This window comes from Struthio camelus, chromosome 7, assembly GCF_040807025.1.
Source record: "Struthio camelus isolate bStrCam1 chromosome 7, bStrCam1.hap1, whole genome shotgun sequence".
Classification (NCBI taxonomy): Eukaryota; Metazoa; Chordata; class Aves; order Struthioniformes; family Struthionidae; genus Struthio; species Struthio camelus.
This window is the reverse complement of record NC_090948.1, coordinates 38,901,877-38,924,673: the sequence shown is the minus strand read 5'-3', so window position 1 is coordinate 38,924,673 and position 22,797 is coordinate 38,901,877. Positions and strand designations below refer to the sequence as shown.

General features: G+C 37.9%; 1 protein-coding gene across 8 annotated transcripts in view; it reads right to left on the bottom strand.

Annotated features, from left to right (window-relative positions):
- The window catches only part of TET1 (tet methylcytosine dioxygenase 1), a 95,217-nt gene that overhangs the window by 18,401 nt on the left and 54,019 nt on the right, over positions 1–22,797 (bottom strand). For 5 of the 8 annotated variants that reach the window (XM_068950890.1, XM_068950891.1, XM_068950889.1 and 2 more), the window contains 4 exons: positions 14,071–14,279; positions 12,015–12,165; positions 7,501–7,590; positions 6,885–7,022 (listed from right to left, as the gene is read on the bottom strand). In XM_068950890.1, the coding sequence (XP_068806991.1) occupies positions 6,885–7,022; positions 7,501–7,590; positions 12,015–12,165; positions 14,071–14,279 (588 nt within the window). The other 3 variants (XR_011142272.1, XR_011142273.1, XM_068950895.1) reach the window with 3 other exon arrangements.

The window sequence follows — 22,797 nt, the reverse complement described above, 5'->3', positions numbered from 1 at the left end:
CTCCCAGCCCCGACACTGGTCTCTGCTCCCCTTCACGCCCACTACCGTCTCCCCTGGTGAGAGCCAGCGGGTGGCAAGGCAGGCTCTCACCAGCCCAGGTCTGCGGCCAGGAGCAATCACCGCACTGCTCTACCTGTCCCCTCCTCAACGGGGGCGGCTAGCTTGTATCCATCTCCCTCCCTCAGCAGCTAAATTCCACAAAACTTTCAAAGAGAGGTTAAAATTTCCAAGGTAATGGAGTTCCTACATGTCTAGGGATATCTGGTTGAAATTTGCCAGCATACGCCAAATTATTCAGGAAAGGGGGGAAGAGAGTAGAATTGAGAGCGCGCACAGGTACACAATGCTCATTTTCTTACAAAACCCAGCACATATTGCCTTTTTAAATTAAATAACAAAAATAATAAAATAAGCATGTAGGCACCTAGCTCCCGTGCATTTTCAGTAGAAATGGTATGACTCATCTTTAAAATATTCTGTCCAAACTGTACATGGCTGGATTCATGCACTACTCTGAAGAGTAGGTCTATATTTGAAGATTTAATCCGTAATACTTGTTAATTTTGAAAAATCAAGAGGCTCACCCAGTTTACACCTGTGAACTTTTGCACATTTCACCAGACATGTACATGAAAACGTAATTTTGACGTTATTAGATTTATTCTTTTCTATAAAGTCAGAGATTTTCTCTTAAAAACTTTATTACTTTTAGTAATATTTTTATCTGACTTATATTAAGGCAAAGGTAGATTAGCTCTTCATTTTTGCAGTGCTTGACCCATTGGAAAACATATAAGCAGAAGGAAAAACACAGCTCGTATCAGTAGAAAGGCAGCTTATTCTAGTTCCAAGTGAGTATCTGTCAACATCACAAAACGAGCATCCTCTTTAAAACAAGAAAACCAAAGAACTGCTCAGAGGAAGTACCGATGAGGGCTGCAGTGTATTGGCAGAACGGAGTGCAAAGGTAGAGCCACTCCAACATACAAAATATATTAAATAATGAATTAAAATACATAAAATTGAGAAATTAAGGTATATTAAAAGTGCATGTTAAAAAGTTGAAACTTACTATACCTACAGCCTAAATACCACAAAAGAAAATTTAATGCATGTAACATTTTCAAGAAAACTGTCCCCCATAATATACTGGAATATAAAAGGAAGCACCCAGTAACAAGTGGATAATTCAGTTAATGTTAGAGGGAAACCAACTCTAAAATGAGGCTCAACAGATGTGCTAGCAGTTTATAGTTGAAGCAGAGTAATCCACCAACTGTGAAACATTACCTTCAAAAGCCATTCTTTAATATCGAAATCTGTGCAAAATATCCCGTAAGAGTATCCCATAAGAAACTTACAGAAGCTATTGCTGAGAGGTTAAAAAGAAGATCTGCCAGTGGTGTGGATACCATGTTGGTACCGTGCTGCAAACTCATCAAAAGTAAAACCGAACAAGAGAAAATTGCGGACTATGTTAATCCTGATTTTTTACAGCAAAGCTGCATATCCTGCTGCACTAAATACTTTTTCCAGAACACACAGCTGAATCATCCAGGATGCTCAAGAGCCAAAGGAAATGCTGGCCAAATGGTTTGTTTTGATTTCCAGCATGCCTGGTGATCAATATCATTAGCTATTCTGGGTTTAGTGACGTCAAGGCAAAACTTTTTTCTTAACGGAAATACACTCATGAACTGAAAGAAATTCCCTCCAGAAAAGTCCAAAGAAACATCTGTGGCCAAACAGCTCTGACTGCATTACTTTGCCGCTCTTTGATCTGCCTCTGGCCTCTTGAACTTCTCATGTAGCAACGATGTAGCCTTGTCCACTGTGCCATAAGAACAGATGTTTTGAATTCAAAAGGCAGCAAAGTAGTCAAAATGCATTTCTAAACTTAAAAGAAGTTTAGAACTGGATTTGAGTTTAGAATGGAATTGAATTTCCTTTACACATCTTCGCTTTGCAAATGGGAAGCAGAATGGATGTCCTTTGGGACTCATAAATGCTGCATCATCATTCTGCTTACCATTACAAATACAAATGACTTTGCTTTCTTTTCCTGTGCAGCTTTTTGAGACAGCGTGTGCAGTTTTTTTGCCCTACGACAGCCTGAATAAGCTTCCATAAGCCTGAATAAGCTAGAGAAGGGAATCCTAAACATACTTTCCTCAGGACTACTTATGGATAACAGCAGCATCTCCTGGACATACACATGTAGCAAGTGGCATCAGGCATCTCACGCAGCATTTCTGTACCGCGTGCTGTGACATAGGTATGGGGCACAAACCACTGACTGGGACCTAATGGATTAGATGAACAGAGCCAACTTCTAATGTGTCTCTTTTTTCACGATATAAAAAAAGAGTAACACAAATCCTTCCTATAAAGTGCTGCAGTGTTTATCTTTTCTCCTATTAGTTATAATCTGAGCCACCAACTTAAGCATTAGTATTTCCATAGCTCACAAAGCCAGGCTGTGGATATCGTCCACAATTGAATTTGTGTAGTCTGCCGCCACTCACAGAGACACTCTGCCAATTACCGCAAAGGCCTGGACTGGTATGCAATGATGATTGGGTAAGATATAAACCTATAGAAACACAGCAGGTTACTCGAAGATCAGAGGATTTTTTTTCTTCAGGAACAGTTCATTGACGGATTGCTGATTGACATTGACTACTTAGAGCTCTGCCAATAAGTTTTATATTGTAGCTGCCCTTGAAGCATAGATTTATCTTGCTTCTCTTCCTTCTTCTGCAGTCCCTGCTACAGACTGTGTGGCACTGATGATTCCATGTGATTGCAGATGGTCTCTCTCTCCTTCCTCCACCCCAGCAAAAGGGCACCAGGACGAGAAACACCCTGCTACCTGCTACAGAACTAGCCAAGTTGTCATTAACCATTTTGTTCTTTCTAGTCACTATAAAACCGCTTACTTCACTGGTTTAAAAGGATCCACACAGGCATAAAGAATGTGATCCTTTGCAGCTAATCCATTAAAGTAACAAAAATACTTAAATTTCACAGACTCCATTAATAACTATAAAGCTTTTATTTGTGTGTTGCTCAATTACAGTCTAGCTTCATATCCACAAGGAACAATGCAACATTAACGTTGTTGTAACGTACATCAGCGGTTCTTAGGAGAATGTTACAAGATGACAAAAGAGTCTGAGTAAAATTGGATGGTACATTTATTGACTTAAAGGTTCTTCAAAAATTCAATTCATAAGCAGAAACTGCTTTTGCTACTTTCAGATAAACATGTTAGTTTTACACCTCTGTAGAGTTTCCAAGTATTTTCATTCTACTACAGAGCATTCAGGGAACGGTCATTGTTATTGTTAGCTCTTCTACCAAAGCACAGCTCTACTAAAGCCAGGATGTGATTTTGGAATTTTTAATCAGGAAAGATGTTCGGTGAATCATATCTCCCCATATGGTAAACCTGAATTCTTGTAAGTTAAAATGTATCATCCTATCCTGAAACTGCAAAATACATTTCTGTGATGGTTTTCCCCCCACTGCTAATGAAAATGACCACCTCATTTAGTTGCAGAATCACATACAAATAATTCAGTTGACCAAAGTACATATGTATCTGGAAAAATGTAGGAATGCTTTTCTGAAATTCTGACAGAGACAGAGCAAGGGAATACTTAACAGCATCTCATCAGATAATTCATTCTTTTAAATATGTAGTGAATGCCATGCTTATCAAACTCATTTACTTGCTTTGCTGAATTCATGTCTGTGTCTGGTTCCCTTTGCTGAATTCTACAGTTTAAATTTTAAATAAAAATTTTACTTTATAGTTTAAATTCTAATTTTAAATAAAGTTTTTCCTTTACTTTCTGTGCACTGTGCAGTATTCCATTCGTATTTGTGGTGAAAGTGATTCACCAACAACTGATGGGAGAAAATGAAAAGGTGTTGCTTACGCCATAAGTAGTGGTGATAAAGCTGGCAGCATTCACAAATATCATCTTGCAAGATATTTATTCTAACCTTTTTAGTCTAGAGGAACTTTGGATTGTATACATGAAAATTTTGCTTTGGAGTGAGAAGGAAGGGAAGAAATCTTATCAACACTAATGAGATGAAGGTGACAAGTACACTTCCTACAGACTTTAAATGAAAGATGTGATTAAACAAACCCAATCAAAAGCAAAATACAAGAGAAAAGTTGTGAATAAACTTATGGATGCTTGAGGTTTATAAGGCAGTACAAATTATTCTGTTTATTACTGCATTATCAGAAAAAAAATCATCTATATGAAAGCTAACAGTCACCTTGGTTAGATATAATCCATACACATACTACATATTACAAACAAACATATGCCACAGTTGAGATTTAAATGACTCCTCCATCCATTATTACCAGAGACCTACAACAAAAGGCAATTTATTTTAAACTAAGTAGATAGTTCAAGTAGCTTCTGGAACTAGATGACAATGCAGGACGTGACCAGACAGATGCTAGAATCACACGTGACGATTTCTTTTTCTTTATGTTTTTACCACTAGTTTTTCTATTTGATTGCTACTTTGGTTATGAACCAAAAACAACCCCAATTTTGGTCATCAGCATGCTGATCTAGATTAAAAAAAAAAAAAACCTCAGGGCATTCTATTACTCAGTTTCCAAAACAACAAAATTCTTTGCTGTAGGCTTCTGATACGCATCACAGTAACTATGTATCACACTAGATATACTAATATATAACACACTATATATCCTATGCATCGCACACCATCTGACTGTAAAACTGAAACAGGTTGTATTTAGGTAACTCTGAACTGTAATTCACCTTCTTGTCAAAAAGCACCAATTTTGGTATATAAACTAAGTCTTAATATTTGCAACTATTTTGTATTTATATATAAGCATTTTGTTGCAAATATATGTCAATAAATAGATATCAAGTCTAAACAAAGACAATATGTAACGTTCAGCAGTCATTTGCATGAGTGAGATGAGGTATCTGAAGAAAATCAGATTTAAAGGCATAGTTTACAACGTTCTGTAAGACTTAAATTTGGCAGGGCTGGAAAGAAACACAATATGTTCTACAGCCTGTATAATGAGATAACTTACATAGATCACAATTTTCCACACTTCCTTGATTTGGAATTACTTACACACTATCTACAATCCATAGAAGGAAAAAAAAAAAAAAAGTCAACACCAACAAGCATAATCTGAACTGAAATAACAGCAATAATTATAGATAAACACATTCATATAACTATTCCCTAATACATTTGTCAGAAAAGAACTAATTGTACCTCCAGCCATTTCTAGTTATATATTATGACTTTTCTAAGATGATAACCTTTTTCTTTCTGAGATCCAATATTGCGGAACAAGTAGCAGGCTCAGTTTCTATTTCATTATGTCTTTAAGTAAGAGGCAATTTAGCACTTAACAAAATATTATCATTTTGGATATACCCAAACTAAATTTCATTAAAAAGTGTAGTATACAGTTTGTCATGAAAAGCAAGTCTAATTTTCAAATTTGGTATATTTAAAAGGTTAGAATTACTATGCTTCAGAAGCTTTAATATGACTGTACTTACACATGAGCTTATTCATAGCAGCTTACTAATATTTTGCAAGATATGCTTCCAGCATTTTCTTATAAAATATCTCCATATATGTGGCATTCACTGTTAGGAAAAAATATTAATCTATTCAGGACTGGCATTCCTGGCAAATTCTGACACCTGCTTCTACACTTCAAAGTCACAGACGTTTACCCAACATGCAAGCACACAATTAACATTAAACAAGCATTCTAGTCACTCCATTGAGGTTACACACAAATGCTAAATGTGTATGCTTAAATGCTATGTTTCATTGAATCACAGCAATGTATTAATGCAGTCTTGAGTTTCACATTTAAAAAGACACTGTAAGAAGGCAGAGATTTTAGCTATATCTTTTTTTCTGAATATATATCCTTTGACAGAGTGATTATTCTTGAACGTTATTTCTAATGAGGTACAAGAAATCATCCTTGCTATTTAGGAAGTGTTTACAATTTATGTGCTAAGTTCTAACTACTCTAACTATGCTGTACTACCAAAAAAAACAGATTGACACAGGTTAGTCCGTCTGTCTGTCTGTCTGGTTTTTTTTTTGTGCTTGTCTCTCATTTTCTAAAAGATCATTTAACTGAGTAATTCCTGTCTGATTTTCTCACTAGCAATCCAATAAGGCATTTACTGCAATGATCACACCAAAAAAAGGACTACTGTAGGTTTTCCTTTCATACTGAGATACTCAGATGTGATTTCAAAGATCATAACAGTCACCTAACTTCATCCTCTACCCCATGGTATCATACTACCCCGTAATATCAGACTATCTAGTTTCTGACTAGTAACTGTACTAACATGAAGCTTGCTAAGTGCACAGCGCACGAAAACAAGAGGGGCTGATGAATAATCAAGCTGGGGGAAGTAATTAATAGTTTATTTGTATAAGCTCTTCCTCTACAGATGTCTATACAACTCTTTAGTTAGATAACTTAATTATTTGACTTTGAACATCAAACCTTTATTCTGAAGAGCTTATCTGTCTTATGGCCAATCCTGTCCAAAAGGCTTGGGTGTCTTAAAAGAATGAAGGTATGTTGTAGGAAGGATCGCTCCCATACCTTTCTTTATCTGTCCTATAACAAGATGAACTTGTGTCTTCTGCAGACTAAATAAGAATAAATAGATGCAAATAACATGGGAATTTATAATTGGCAACATGCAATTAATTTCATAACACTTTAAAAAACTTCATGCAAATGTATCCACTAAATCAAGAAGCATTTTAAAATCTCAACAGTAAACAGCACAAATGAGAAAATCCTATGTACATACCACAGTGCTTCCATTGTGCATGTTATGCGTGTCCTTATGGGCATGGGCACAGAAATCTATGCAAGCTGTTACACCAGAGAAAGGCCTACCGTCCTTGGATCCGAGCCGACAGTCTGGGCCCATGTGTTCATTTTCCACCTGAAAGTAAAATAAGCTACAGGTACTTAGGACTGTAAGGGAGCGACTTAGCACCTCATGAGCCACAACTGCACTTTTGACAGTCAGTAACCATTACCAGAAAGTACCTATTTTCCACTGAAACATGTAACACTTATTCCCGGCTGTCAACAAGATAATCAGCTCAGCTAGAATCAAATATCTCTAAACAGTAAAACCTTTTATTTATAATATTGTTTGTAAGACTCTTACATGCACATAGCTCAGGGCATAACTTGACCATCAGCGGAAGTCAGAAAGACTTTAAAGTATTTAAAGAAATACTTTAAAGTATTTTAAAACTGACCAAATGAAGCAACCAGAGTAAGCAACAGGACTCACCCTATCTGTGAGCTCTGTGGCTTTCTATACATTAACACACTGTGCGGTTTCATCTTGTTTTTTAACTAAGCTGACTGTTTAGAGCTACAGTTGCCCTACTTGAATATCACAGACCTACCTGGTTCTGAAAAGCTTCAGGAGCAAGTTTTTTATAAACTGGAGCCACATCAGTAGCTAAAGTTTGCAAGTTATTTTCAAGAAGCTCCTCCTGCAGATAAAAACAACATTTAGAGAGTTGTAATTTACTTTAAAAGACTCTGATCCAGTTTAGAGATGTTCAACACAAGTCAGTAAAGCTAAGAAAGTCCACCTCTATCTTATATTTTATTAATCTGACTTCTTTTCTACTGTCTTCTGTCACTAGCTGTAATAAGCCTACTTTTCCAAATTATCAAAATTGATAAATGCAAGTAAATCAAGTAACAATGGAGGATATGTGATAGGGCAAAGAAACCCAATACACAAGGAATTACTTTCTGCATCATTTCCGTCTTCACATATATAGACAATCAAGGAAACAGGTATGTTCTGCACAAAACAGAAAAGTAATGTCCGTAAGAGAAAAAAAATTTCTACATGGAGGTAGACTCCCATGTCTTTTGATAGTGCTTTTCTTGATGGAGACTTAATTTATACCAGTACAGTTCCTGCTAAAGAAAATCCTGGGCTTCTGCCTTAAAAAAAAAGAAAAGAAAAGAAAAGTAAATTCCAATAGCATTTTACATTATTTTCAGCTTTTTGTGAGGGAGTTAAATTTCTAACATTGTAACAGAACTTCTATCAGGAACATTTGATATTTCGTTCTTTTGAGGTGCAGAAGTCTCAGGACTTTATGGAAATACCTACTAAATTTGGAAGTCATATTCAGTTCTCGGGGAAAAGCCTTATAAACACGGAACTGACTAGATGGGCTTCCATAGTGGTATAACATTTAAGCTCTTATTTACTCAAACGTGATTCCCAATTTCTCTTTTCCTAAATTTTGGCTTTGCCAGGAAAATCACCAGACAGCTGGGAAAGGAAAGATGGCAGACTGAATGTGGGATGACATATTCCCTAACTTGCTTTCCTCCACAGGCCAGGCTTTTGGAGACAATTGCAGCTTCAGTTTTGCGTACTGTACAGTGGCAAAAAATAAGAGCTTATTTTGTTTTACAGAAAATGTCTCAATATATGCCGTAAATGTCCATGTATATAAATATAAAAGTACACTTTCACATTTTTCAATGTGATGTTACATTATAAAATGAAACTATACTTTAAAGCCATACTATAGTCAGTTATATTAACTGTTGATTGCTACCACATGTTCTGAATTGCACTGAAGGTAATACATCCTTAATTATCTATCCTATGTACTATTCTTACCTAGGTATATTACACCCTTAACCTCATCTCACTCCATCCAGTGCCTCAAATGATCAAACGATCCAAATCTTTCTGGACTTCAAATCTATCTTCTTAATTTGCTATACCTCCTAGCTTTATGTCATCTGCAAAATCATCAATATCCAGTTTTTAGCTGAAAGAATTATCTGCTACTAAAATTAATGACAAAACCAAATGAAGAGAAAAGTTATTTACTGTGAAATTCATTTTTCTGTGATGGTGATGCACTGCCAACCTGTGCACACACACTGCAAACGCCCAGGCACCACCTTCACCTAGAGCAGAAGGCTTTCGCACAGTGGTACCCTAAAAGGTGCACATGCTGCCTTCACAGGTGACCTACAGTTATGAAGTTGTGTGCTCTGTACATCCCTCAACCTCTCTTAGCTGCAGAATCCAAGGAGGCTTTAAAACTTCCAAGAAAAAGGAGGAAATAAGAGAATGTGTGCGTAGATCAGACATCTAGAAAATGTCCATTTACTGGGTAGGTAATCTTCCCTTTCAGGTAACTGTTTATATACACTGTGGCACAAAGCATCCACCTTGACAAAGCAGCTAGTTAACCTGTGATTAACAGGCAATGCCAAACAGCTCTCATCAGCAGGGTATCACTTCTAGATGCCTTTACAACGCTGTTGTGCTGGACTACGTTTCTGAACGCAGCTCAAGGTGGCCATTTCACAGATAAGCAGGAAGCAAAGCCACCAGCATAGCCTGCTGCCTTGTGGAGTGTATTTTGGTCACCAGAGAGAGATCTATTTTAGCAGTCTTACATTGTAAGAGTTCTGAACACAGCCTAATATTTGCTGGACAAGGCATATGACAATTGCTACCTTCGTTGGTCTCCCAGCTAATGAAAAGCATCAGAAATCATCTGAAGGGCTTGATCATGCCATCTTGCAGGTGGGTCAAGCTGACATTGTCATTTAAAGGTTATCTCTGCCTTAGAGGGCAGAGGGGCCTAAGACAGACACCTGGTAAGTTAATTTCTTAATTTAGCTGAAATTCGTATGCTATTTGGGCAAGAATTTTTGCTGGCTCCTGAAATTCTACTCAGAGAGAAAAACAGATACAGAGAAAACAGCAAACAGGGCCTGGATCTTCTATCAGATAGGAGAGCTGCCGTAAGAGCCACCTTCATGCTTAGGTGGAATAGTGAGCAGGTTGCCATGAACTCAGGAATGTTGCCACATGAGTCACTATAGGCTCAAATCCTACTGAAGAATGGCTCTGCACCAAAGGTAACTTGTTGATCAAACCCCTGAAGAAAGGAGAAAATAGAAAAGCTCTAAGCAAGAGAATGAAAAACAGAGAAAATTAGTCAGAATAAAAAAAAAAAAAATCTAATCCATCTGTTCCCCACACAGGAGGAACAAACTTGTCCTAGCAATGGGATGAATAGGTACAGAAGCTAGAACAAAACAACTGTCCTAAGTACAGCGTTGGCAGATATGGAAACACAGACACATTCCTGAATTCCTCATAACTGGACTGAAAAGATCCTGAAATAAAATCCTAGTCTATCTGGATTGGAGAAAGGTCTTTCTGACAGGTCCATACAGCAAATAAGCTAGCTGGAACTGGACCATGCACCACAACCCACATGATGACTCCAGAATGACCTTTACTAGAAAATATAGTCTCTCTATTAGGGACTGACGCAATAGGTCCATTGAAAGCATATTTCCACTACTGTAAGCAGCAGGTGCAGAGAAAATACACACACAGAATGCTCCAGGCACACAATTATGCAAGAGGAATACTCAAAAAATCAGGATCACAGAGAAAAGGACAAAGGAGAAGGGATAAAGGAATACCCAATAAACAAGTTTTTCTCTAAACTGAAAGTTCATAGAAAATAAATCCTGTCCTGAGACAAAGACATCGGAGATGGGCAGAGCTATTTCCAGCTTGTACTGCTTTAGCCATATATTCCCTGCAAAAAAAAGGAGAAAGGCCATGGGTGCCCTATTCTGCTTCGGTAAAAGTCTCCCACTCGAAGTGCTAGTGGCGTTTGTGATTATCCGCCCACAATGTAAGTAGACAGCACCTCTCAAAGAAAAAAGAAGGTTTTGCAGTGTGACTTTATTTTGTATTTTTCCCAGTGCTTTTTAATATATGATGGCTAAATTGATTGGTATTCATCTACATGAGCATAGAAGATGCTTATCAACTCTCACAGGAGGAGGAACTTGGGGGAAATATTTATCTCCAGTGAACAAAGTGAAATCTCCGTCTTCCAAGAAACAATGTCCAAACCACACATGAAAAAAATGTAAGAATACTTCTGCTACTGTCTGGACTTCAATAAGCTAGGTCTTTTCTGTCTCTGGCAGCAGTGGAGGTTCAGGAGGTTAAGACAGACTGGCAGGGTAACCCAGAAGGAGAACTAGGTAACAGATCACCACCATACAGTACATATATCTTCATAATACTTTTATCAAGGAGTTCCATAGGGAAGTAGAATTCAAGACATCTCAATCAGAACAAAAGTGACTTTCAAGTTGCTCTGCGGATTCTTCCTGCTGTATGGCCATCAGGCAGTGGTTATCAGTTTAAAACAACTTTTATGTTTTCTTCAGAAAAATATTTCCAACGTAAAAAATGATTTTTTTTTTTTAAGAGGTCTGTGTTACTTTGTATAATCCATTACTATATTTTCTGTGTTAGCGGAGCTTTATGTCATTGTTAATGCTCATAAGGAGCAATTATAGCGTTCTTTAATTGCATCCTATTTTAGTGCATTAATTCCCTCAGAGTGTTTTAAAAACATGTTGTCCAAGGAAAAAAGTTTATTCTAGATGGAAGGCAGAAGATGAGATTGTCAGCTGTCAGAGCAATGTGAGAGGAGTGAAATTCAAGGTACAGAATCTTCTACGATAAGGCAGAAAGACCGAACCTCTGAGGTGTAGTCCTGGTACGGTGCTTAGAAGAATCTTTAGCTGTGGTTTTTATTTACACAGAATTAACATTTCACACAAATACAGAGGAGCTAAATGTGCATGTAGAAAAGAATTTAAGAATAAATTTAGGATATTAAAATGTATAATAAGAGACACTGACTTTTCATGCAGCGGAAAAAATTATAAACACTGAAGTTGCAAAACAATTTAGCTGGGTACACATAAGCTATGTATGTATATTTGAGAGAGAAGGGGTAAACGTTTGTAGATTCCACTTTAGTTCTGAAAATCATCTGAATTAATATTGGAGGAAAACAAAACAACAACAACAAAAACTTACTTGTTTAGAGTCATCAGTCAGAAGCCTAAATTTCCTGGGGTTTTTGCTTCTGGCAAATTTACAGCCATTGAAATACATACTCCATGAACAGCCAAATGAGAATGATGCTCCACAAGTTTCTGGATCAAGTCCTTGACATGCACACGTACGGCTATGAAAGGAAACAAAGGCATGGCAAGTCAGCTGGTAAAGCAGGCTTTTTTTTTTTTTTTTTAAAGGTTAGTGCTATTTTTTAAATAATAAATAGCAAAATAACACAGGAATTTATAAAACACAGTTTAACCAGTTTATTTACTTTTAATGAGATATTTATGTGTAGAAGACTGGCTTATCTTTCTAAAAGACAAACTCAAATCCCAAAAGTCCCACTTTTGAGAAACAGGTAACACTGAGTTACATCTACATAAATATATCCATGCTATTGAGATTTTGATTTCTCTAGTTGGATAAAATTTTTAAAAGTGCAAGAAAATACAACTCTTACTGAAAGTCACCCCTAAACCCAATAATCATACACAGCTTATATTGTATATTATACATTTGTTATGTGTGTAGATAGTGTATCTCCAAATTGATCCAATTTTTAAAATGGAATACCACTAATTAGCCAGACCCTTTAAGAACGTGAACATTAGATTCAGGTCACTGTACATCTATTAGAGGGACTGATTAGATGTAGGCCACACAAAAATCACCACCAAGGCAGAAATGCTCCCGAGCCTCAGTTGCAACACATTAGCTGGTCAATTAAATTAAATTCCTCACGTTAGTTCGTCATTTCAGGCACAGAGCAGAAGATTCTAATTTTGAGTCTTCAGTCTCTCATTTATTAAGAAGTGTTTCAATTATGATCTACTTTATCTGAAGCAGCATAACAGAAGGAAGTGTGGCAGTGAAGGCTTAGCTGCCCACCCCCGCTTAAAGAATGCAGTGACTGCTCAGTTTTGCTTTATTCTGGATGTCAGCTAAAGAACAGGCCACAAGATGAGAACTTGTCAATGGAACTTTCACTGGTAGCACTCCTGCATTAAGAAATGCTTCCAGTATCACGGAGTGTACTCAAAACAGCAGTCACTGCTAGATGCCAGACATGGTTATATGTGGTGACAGATGGGAAGAGTAGAAGGCTGTTATTTGGAACAAAGCAATGACTAACAATGAGAATTCCCTGTTCTGAAACTTTTAAGAGAAGGCTGCCACCCTCTCCAAAAGACTACTGTCTGAAGAGTCATAAGCAGCATTTATTTCAGAAACCTCAAGTTGCTATTTTTTCAGTTTTGCATCTTAAGTAAAAAATGTTCCAAAGCAGAAATTAGAAGCAATAGGAAACACAAGTACACCTACAGCAACATTAGCTGAGGAACATGAGACAGCTGACAGTTACTACTACTGCTACTACTTTCTTTAAAAATGCGTCAACATAAGTAGCATGGCACACAACTGAAAAGAAATCACACTCGCAGTTATCCTGGCTCGATTCCACAGGATGCGATGTGCTCTGGTATGGGCCAGATATGCACTGCTTGAAGGAGAAGGCCTTCAAAGATCTCTAGGAGAGCACATGCACTGTCATCACCTGCAGGATAAAAGGGAGCATTGCCTTCCTCTCAGGCCCAGCCAGCCCTGCTCACTGACACAGTGGTGCAAGCCACATATCACCTTCTTACTGGCTATCTAGCATTGGTTTGGGTGTGAAAGGTACACTGGCTGTCTTGTACTTAGGCAGTATGTGCAAAGCTAGGAAAGAAGCTGCGTAAAGGGCACACTGACTGTGTCTTGTCCTTAAGGCAGCGTGTGCAAAGCCAGGCGAGAAGTTCATCCCCACCCCTTTCCCTGAGCACACCTAGCACAAGTACCACGCTCACGTACAGCCTGGTCTCTAGGAAAAGCCAGGAACCAAGTTTTATACTAAAATGACACCTAGTGGTTTGCAGTTTAAAGTAAGCTTTTGTATATTTATTAGTAGCAGTACTAGTATTGAATTCTCAAGTTTTTCTTTCATGCAGAAAGACACTCAAACAGCAACGCAACATCAAGTACTACTCGTATAACTTACTCTTCATTTAACGCACATCTACGGCTTGTGGGGCAGCCGTATTTTCTGAGACTCTGTGTCAGTTCCTTGTACAGCGTATCAGCCAGAAGATGAGGGATTCCTTCCCAGGCCAATATAAGAATCACTATGACGGCAGTTTGACAGTGGTGTCCTGCACGCTGACGTACCAAGCACAGCAACTTTTCTTCATCACTACTTCTTCGTATCACCTGGAAAAATCATTTTGTTCATTCTCCGATAAACGTAGGAAACACTCAAAAGATCTGGATGTCTCATTCCTTCTATCTGCTTTACTCATTACTAAGTAAATAAATTGATTTCAAAACCAAGTAGAAAATAAGATGCTTAAATAATGCTAACTATTAAACTGCCCACATTATTTCCTCCTGAAGTCACTTTTGCGATCTGTCAAATTAGCTTCAGTGGAAGAAGCTGCACGCATGCAATCAATAGCAAAATTTAGCCTGCAGAGAATTAAACAGGGAGAACCAAGGTAAGTATTTTGTTGGTGTTATTTCCCAAAAGTAATTCACTGACTTTTTGCTTGTTTGTTTACATCTCAAACTTAGTCATGCTGAAATATAACAGATTTCTCCTCTCTTCCAGGCTGGGACATGTAAGACCCAAAAAAGTGAGAAATATTGCTGCCCAAAGAGTCCACACCAGCAAGCAGGACCGGCCAGGACAGCATCACACACTGGTCTCTGGTGCAGAATGTGATTTTTGCATTGCCTTTCTACCTGTAGAAGAAACGGCAGCATATTTTACAGAAGGAGGAATATTTTCAGTGTCCCAGTCTATACAAACAAGAAAGAAGGTGAATTAAGAAGAAAATAATTATCCTAAAATGACAGACCCACTGAAAACCTAACAGTTGTCCTGAAATGGTACTGAAAATGTTATCTCCCAAAGCCAGAAGGCCAGTACATAAACGCATACCACACAGGCACATGTATATATGTGTTAGAACAGTTACCATGGTTACGTATCAGTAGACAAAAAGGTTCCCACCTTGCAAAATAAAAATATCCAAGAAAGCGATGAAAATAAACACGCTGTGATCTTACTGCAGGAAAAACTAGATTCATCTTAACAACATCTGCTAGCTGATCTATGTTGAAGTCCTGAGCAGAGTTGTGAAGCTTTTTACTAAATTGTAGCTACACAATGCAATCTTAGTCAACCTTATCCATACAACATACCAAAGACCGAACATAACATGGAACAGTATGATGGCTTTTAATACAGCACTGAATAAAAAAAATGCCTGATAGTCTAACTCCCACCTTTAGTAGGTTTTTGTCATAATTTGAAACAAAGTTGTATTATATTCAGACCAAAAAAAATTCATTAAAGATAGATAATACTAGAATACAAACAAGCAAAAGGAGCTTACCAATTTTTCCGATATGTTTTGAACAGCCTGGCCTCTATGAGGCATCTAACAAAGGGGTCAAGACCTCAGTGTAAAGCTTCAACGACCACGTATTAGGCTTGGACCTCTTTCGTGTGATAGAGGCCAAATTCTCCTCCACAGTCTTATTGTACGTAAGATGCGGATCGGTGAGAGTCTCTCCTCCTTACTGCAGATGGTCAGCACTTACATTGCAGATGCTCTCTGGAAGCTCCTTTGCTATGTGCACACTCAGGGCAAGCCGTCACTCACCCTCGCTCTCCACCCCAACACCTCCCTCAGTCAGCACACCTCAGGTGGATATGGTAATAACAATGGACCATAAAAGCAAGACAACAGAGTTTCACCTGTCCTTTGGAGACCTTCAAAAGTCTGGGTTTTCATGCAGATTACCCATCGGACTGACGCCAAAGTTCCTCTGTTGCCAGACACGCGGCTAACTGTCACATGCAACTCCTAGTCTGGTCAACTGTGAATATCTAAATTATTGGAACTAATTAAGAGCAGGGACCAAAGCATCCTTGCAATTAATCTGCAAATGAAAAGATTTTCAATAGACCAACAGTTTCAGTGGAAATCTGTGCAGACTTAGCAGGAAGAAGAAAGCTTCGAGTTAATTTGTGTCAAGAGAGAAACTATCGTTCTTTTAAAGTTAATCATACAATCTTACAATAAGCCTTAAACTTAATGAGAAAACAAGTAAAAGCTTCTGAGATACCACTGCACAAAAGGAGTCTTGGTTGTGACTGACTAACCCGTACAGTATTTTCTATAAAGAAAGAAAAATAATGCTGCTCATTTCCATTTGAGTGAGGTTTAGAGAAAACCTATTATGGCTGATAGACAATACAGATTATTCATGTCAGTGTGAGCTTTACATTCTTTAGGCAGCACAGTTCCTTCAACTCAGAGAAAGAGGAATTTCATTTTGTTACTCTGCATGAAGGGTGATGCTTTTAATCTCTTTTCCTCTTTGTTTTCCAGACTTCATAATTTCAATAAGGGACTCTAGTACCTCAGCTTCTCAGTACAAAATCAAGTTGTACTTTGTGAACTCTCATATATTTCTAAATTGGAAATATACCATCCAGGACAAATAATAAATGGAAGGGAAAGGAATTTACAGTTTCCTTTCAACTAACATCCTACCTCCCTGCAGTTAAATACAGATGGAATTTGTTTAATTATCCATGCAGTGGATAACGCGATACTCTTATTGGATCCCAAAACATTTTATGATACATTGTCTTTCAGGCACGAAGCTGGCTAATAGATCTATCAGTTGTCTGGATTTTATTTCTGTGGCTCTTAAGATGTTATGAATATACCATATGGCCATCTGACTACTGCAGCTGGAGCTCCTTCTCTCCTTTCATTATCAAAAGTAAGGCACTTTTCTCACCTGACGGTTCCCATTTTCAGAACGGCACTACTCACACCAATGGGGCTATGCTTCCTCCCAGCCCACTGCTGGTGATGGTGCAGACAGAGCTCTAGCCATATTGCTTCCCACATACAATCATGATGCCCATTTGCAATCTATAGTCTACGCTCTCAAAGCGGTAATAAACAGAGCCTCTCTTCAGTACTAACAGTAAATCCATGGCAATATGCACTCTAATATGCAGAAAAGCAAATGTGAGCAAGACAACTGGCTACAGAACAAATCCAGTAAACAGAAATGCCATATGATTCTTTACAATGTAACCATTTTTCTAATGTGAAGAATTGTCACTGTACTCCTTGATTTACTGATTTATACTTACTTACGCTACACTGATGCGGTTCCATTAATTTTTAATTTGTCGTTTGCTTTCTAGCGCCTACGTCAAAAACGTTTCCAAACTCTGTAATAAATTGCATGTTAAGTTAAAGAAAAAAACAATCGTATTTGCCTTTCTTACTAGACTCGTAGTCATCTGAAAACTAAGAAAAAACAAGAAACTGTCTACTGCTTATCAAGATTTTGTCTAATGTGCTTACAGACTGGTTTTCTTACTGTTTTTCTAAGTAATGGGCCTAGTAAGGTTTTACTTGACTGATCATTTCTTGGATTGATCTTTTTATTTAGTTTAGATGTCAACAATATATTTACTTCCATTACACTTATGGCAGCTTGAAATGATTGGGGATGATTGCGATATCTGTTAATCCTTAAACCACCCCAAACTATATACACTTTTCACTGACTACCACTCACCCCAACTCCCCCCACCATCTACTTTTTGGAAAACATCATACTTGTGTAAAATTCATACAACAGCAACATCATCTTAATATAGTCATCAAGAGATTAGCATACATAGAATCTAGTTGTTTTTTGTTTTGTTTTGCTTTTTTTCCAGCATGCACTTGCTATAACAATCCTCCTCGATAAGGCAAATAAAATTAGTATACTGTTATAGCTGCAGAGAATACAACACTTGTGCAATTTAGAAATCAGTTCCTCATGCAGTAATTTAAAACGCAAGCACATGTGCTATTGGAACATGTAAGCATAATTCCCAGTGTACTTATTGTTTAGCTATGAAACACTGAGGTGCAAAATATTAAATAAAATGTGCAACAAATACAACAAGTCACTGAATTTGTTTTTCTGACTGTAAACAATGCACAAATCAGCAGCAAAACCTATCTCCCAAAGTTATCAATATGACTCATTATTTTTGTGATGCAGTTAAAAATGATGATGTAGATAATCTATTACTTCACTTTCTTTAATAATAGTCCCTAAAGAAGGAATAAGACAATAAAAGCAAATTTAGTTGGTGAAAATTTAAAGCTAGCTTTTTATCAAGGGGGGGAAAAAAAAATTTCCCCAACAATTTTTTCCCCACAAAAAAAATCTGTCTTCTTGGTGGCTCTAATAGTGAAATAATATAATGAACAAAACAGGCTTTTAATAAATTTGTAATGCATTAAGTAACACTTCTTAACTTTGTATGATAATCTTTTTGCAGGGATGAAGGGGCAGATTATCACTGAAGTCATCTTAGCAAGCAATAACTGTCATCGCTATTAACTTCATATCCATCGAAAGTTTCCTATATTTGCAATGAATAAACTACTTCATCCGCAACAGAGCACTTCTGGAAAGCAGCAGATCTGACACGCTCCCCTACAATGCCTGACCCACCAGCCCTGTTCTGCATTCGCAGTAACTAGGCATGAAGTTACATGCTACTCAGTCCTTCACCTTTTTTGCTAACATAACCGTGTCTAGGACAATAGGAAAAACTGAAAAGGGACAAACACCTCCTTCCAAATATCTTTTTTTTGCATATACATGTTAAAGCTTGGGGTAATACAAGTATCATACTTGTCGGACACTGATTTGGTCAGGGTGCTCATTTATTTTGGTTGTTTTCAAAAATAATTTTTGTACATCCCTCCTGTGTTGTCGTCTTCCACCCGCTACTACCACTTTCTGTACCATGCCTGTTCTGAATTACGGCTATCTATGTGTTCTTATTTATGCATAACATCTAAAGGAAGACCGTAATTTCTTTTGTTAGCTATCCTCGATATTCTGGAATGGCAGATTCAACTAATACGAGCAAGTCTACAGGGTGAGCCCAAAGTCTGTCAGATAGGACAGAAATACAATCAGCAGCTGTTACGGTAACATACCACAGCTAAACCTGTCTTTCTACAAGCCACAAAGGTAGAAATAAACCCAATTTTCTTAACAGAAACCATGAGCCGAGAACTAGAGTACGTTCATTAAAGAGGTGCCCTAAGCAGAATTTGTTGCAGCAATTTAGCAACAAATTATAGAATAAGAAGAGCCAATTTTCCACTCCCTTACGCACAAGGATATCAAAGAGACAAAAAGGGATGATAAAAGGACTTCTTAGGGCTGCTTTGCTGTATCTCATTTTGACTCAGTTAAAAGAACCTAAGAAACGCTGGACCAGGTCAGACAAGTGGACCGCTTAGTCTTATTATCCTGATTCCGACAAGGACTAGTAGCAGTTGTCTAGGGAGTAGGAAAGGCACATGGATGTAGGTGACACTTCTCAAAAACCACCAGGCAGTTTCCAGCCACCCGCAGGCAGTTCAGGAAACACCTGGGACCATGCTGCTACCTCACAGCTTAAGGATTTGCCTTCTGTGCATTTGCCTAGCCACTTCTAAACCCATGCAGAAGTTTAGCATCCACAAAACCCCAGGGCAACAACAGCAAAGCTTAATGCTGCGCTGCGTGAAAGAAAAACTACCACCTTTCATTCATGCTGAGCTCCCCCCCACCTGCTAGTGCCCTCTCATTTTGGTACAGGATGAGTGTGAGAATAACAGACTGCTATTCATGTCTCCATGCCACTCATGGTTTTCGAGAACTTTGCCTTCCCCCTTCCGTCCCTGCAAGGCTGAGGAGTCTGTGCCTGCACCTTTCCCAGTTCTGCTACGCTCTTTCGAGTTGGGGGACTCGAACTGCAGACAGTATTCAAGATTTGGGTGCAGCATGTGTTCGTTCACACAGTGACACAGTTGTTTCTTGTTTTGTTCTTCCTTCCCTCCTAATAATTCACAAGAGTGTTCTTTGCTGTTTTCATCACCACTGAGCTCTGAAGCTGATGGCCAACAAAATATCATTACCCCAAGCAGTAACACTCAGCTTGGTGTCCATAGCTATGTATATAAAACTACAACACTAGGTCACTCGCATCCCTTTACGCTTACAGTCAATTTCGTTTACTGTTCTACTGCCCATTCATTCTGGATCACAAGTTCTTACTGCAGTTCATGATAGCTGGCCATCATCATCACTATCCTGAACAACTTCGTATCATCAGCAGTTTGTCACCTCAGTGTTTCCCACTTTTTCCAAATCATTTCTGAATGTATTGAACAGCATCAGTAAAGTTATGCTATCAATAAAATCTACTTCAGCTGTCCAAACGCTTGAGTTCTACTTACTTGAATTATTTCTTTTAGATTGTTGAAGCAATTGTCTCAACCCTTGGCAGGAGCTCTGGAACAAGGAATAAGTTCACTGTGAATAAAAATTACTTGATGTCCCTAAATATAAGCCAGTCTAGCACGTACATGACTTATGCAAGTAGCTAAGAGTCAGACTGCAGAAGCTCAGCGTACCAGATGCTGAATTACCATATGGATGAGAAATTACTTTCCAATTTAAGATCACCAGAATAGATATGTTAACTTTAATATGATATAAGGCAGACACCACTAACAAATAATTACAAAATTTTAATTGCGAGTGAAATACAACATTGATTACTGGACTAAAAAATTAATGGAACCAACAAAAAGGTCTCTTTAGGGTTATTTCATCTCTCTGGGGTTCCACTGTGACAACTCCTTCTAGTCCATTCTAAATTTCTCCATTAAAACAGCGATGTCTCCTTTGCAGGATATCAGTAAATGACTTTAAAGTGAGAACATATCCTAACTGTTTGCTATAATTTCCTGAAATGGCCAATTCATTTAGAACAGTTTGCCTCTACATTTTTTGAAAGCAGATTTTTCAGCTAATTTCTCCAAAGAACTGTGAGCGATTCATTTATTTTGCCTCTGCTGTCTCCTTCTTCCACAGGACTAGATTATGTGCTAACTTGCAATTCCGTAATAATCTACACCTGCACAAAGTGGGAGCGCAATGGCTGTAAAAAATTACTACTGTTTTGGCAGCCGATGCAGTGTAAGCAGTGACAGCAGGAGAGATGTTCCTGTTTGAGGCAGAAGCGAGTCTGCCCTCCTTTTTCCTAATTCATTCTTCCCTCCCTATTCATTAATCTACATTAAACTCTCTTTGCACTGGAAAATGTTACATCCTTTTATTCTCAATATGTCTAAGGGATATTAAAATGGAAATAAATTCCACTTCCCAAAACTCACTCTTCTCAAGAGTACTGGCAGACTACATCGAATGATTTAGCACAGAATGATTACCATCAATAAGAAAACCATGAAGTTATTTAGCTATTTTCACAGGAATACAACTGGAGTGTTTTAGAAGAATTATCTACCAACACCATTTTCAGATTGCTACAAGAAGCTGTGCAGTGCATTTACAAATGAGTGAACTGCAGAGATTAAGTGATTTTTCTATAATCATGCAACCGATACTGCAGAATTGAGGACAAAATTCAAGTCTCAACTCCCAGTACTCTGTTAACCTTCTCAGTCACTCAAGTCTCTCTTCCTGTTATATTCCAGGTAAAGGTAAACCATGCTTTGTATGGTGTGGATGACATATCAGAACCCACACTCTCAGTGTGTTCACATACCACAGTTTGTTGTAATTGATGTAACGATAATAGCAACTTCGGTTGTCTGCTCTTTTATAATACTTAACTTAGGTCACCTTAACATAAGTTCTTTTTTTTTTTTCATGCTTACTCTATTAAAGTGTTTGAGCAGTTCTTCATATTAAAAAAAAAAAAATCAAACCTTTACTATTTACTTTGGAAGTCATGTAAAAGTTTCTAATCATATTGAATCTCAAAGCATTGCAGCACTTAACAGCTTTACTTTGGACGATGATAATACAAGTATTTCTCATTCAAGATAAACTCCCTTAATTCTATATTTAACAGGTACACCTCCTAGCAAAGTGAAGACTGTTTACGTAGCTGTAATACCTACTACACAAACCAACTTCAGTGCACTACAACACCATGGCAAGAAAGCCCCACCCTAATACAATGTTTTCCAAAAAGGTGAACAAGAACCAGCCCTCCCACCCCCACCCCCGGTTTCCCCAAGAATAATCTTCCTTCCTTCCAGACTTCTCCTGTGGAGATCACTCTTTGATCATAAAGGGTGATTTATTTTAATAAATAAAACAACAAAGCTTGAAGGACAGTCAGCTGCTCAAGCAGATGGAGCTGCCGTTCCATTTCAACGTGCAACCAGGGGACAATCACTCCAACAGAATTTCCTTTAAAGCACTTTCATATATATCTCAAAATCTCCTCATTCTATCATTTTCCAAATTGGATGATAGCTTCTCTATCCCCTAACTACCAGTACGGTGCCAGACCTACTGTTCATTCCGCTGCTGAACTGAATAAAGAGAAATAAGCACCTGAGAATCAGCTTACAAGTGTCGGACTTCCTGATAAAATGGTCCTCTACCAGCTTGGTTGATTAATAACAATAGTCTACTGCAAAACAAAGTACCCTCGCTCACTCATCAAATTATTTAATTAACTAAACATCTCTTCTAGTATTAACAATAATTTAGATAGCCTAGAAGTTGGATTAACTTCTCAGTTTTCTTGCTTTTTCGATTCCCAAACACCTTCTCAACTAAAGCTAATCTAGCAAACTGAAAGAAAACCCAC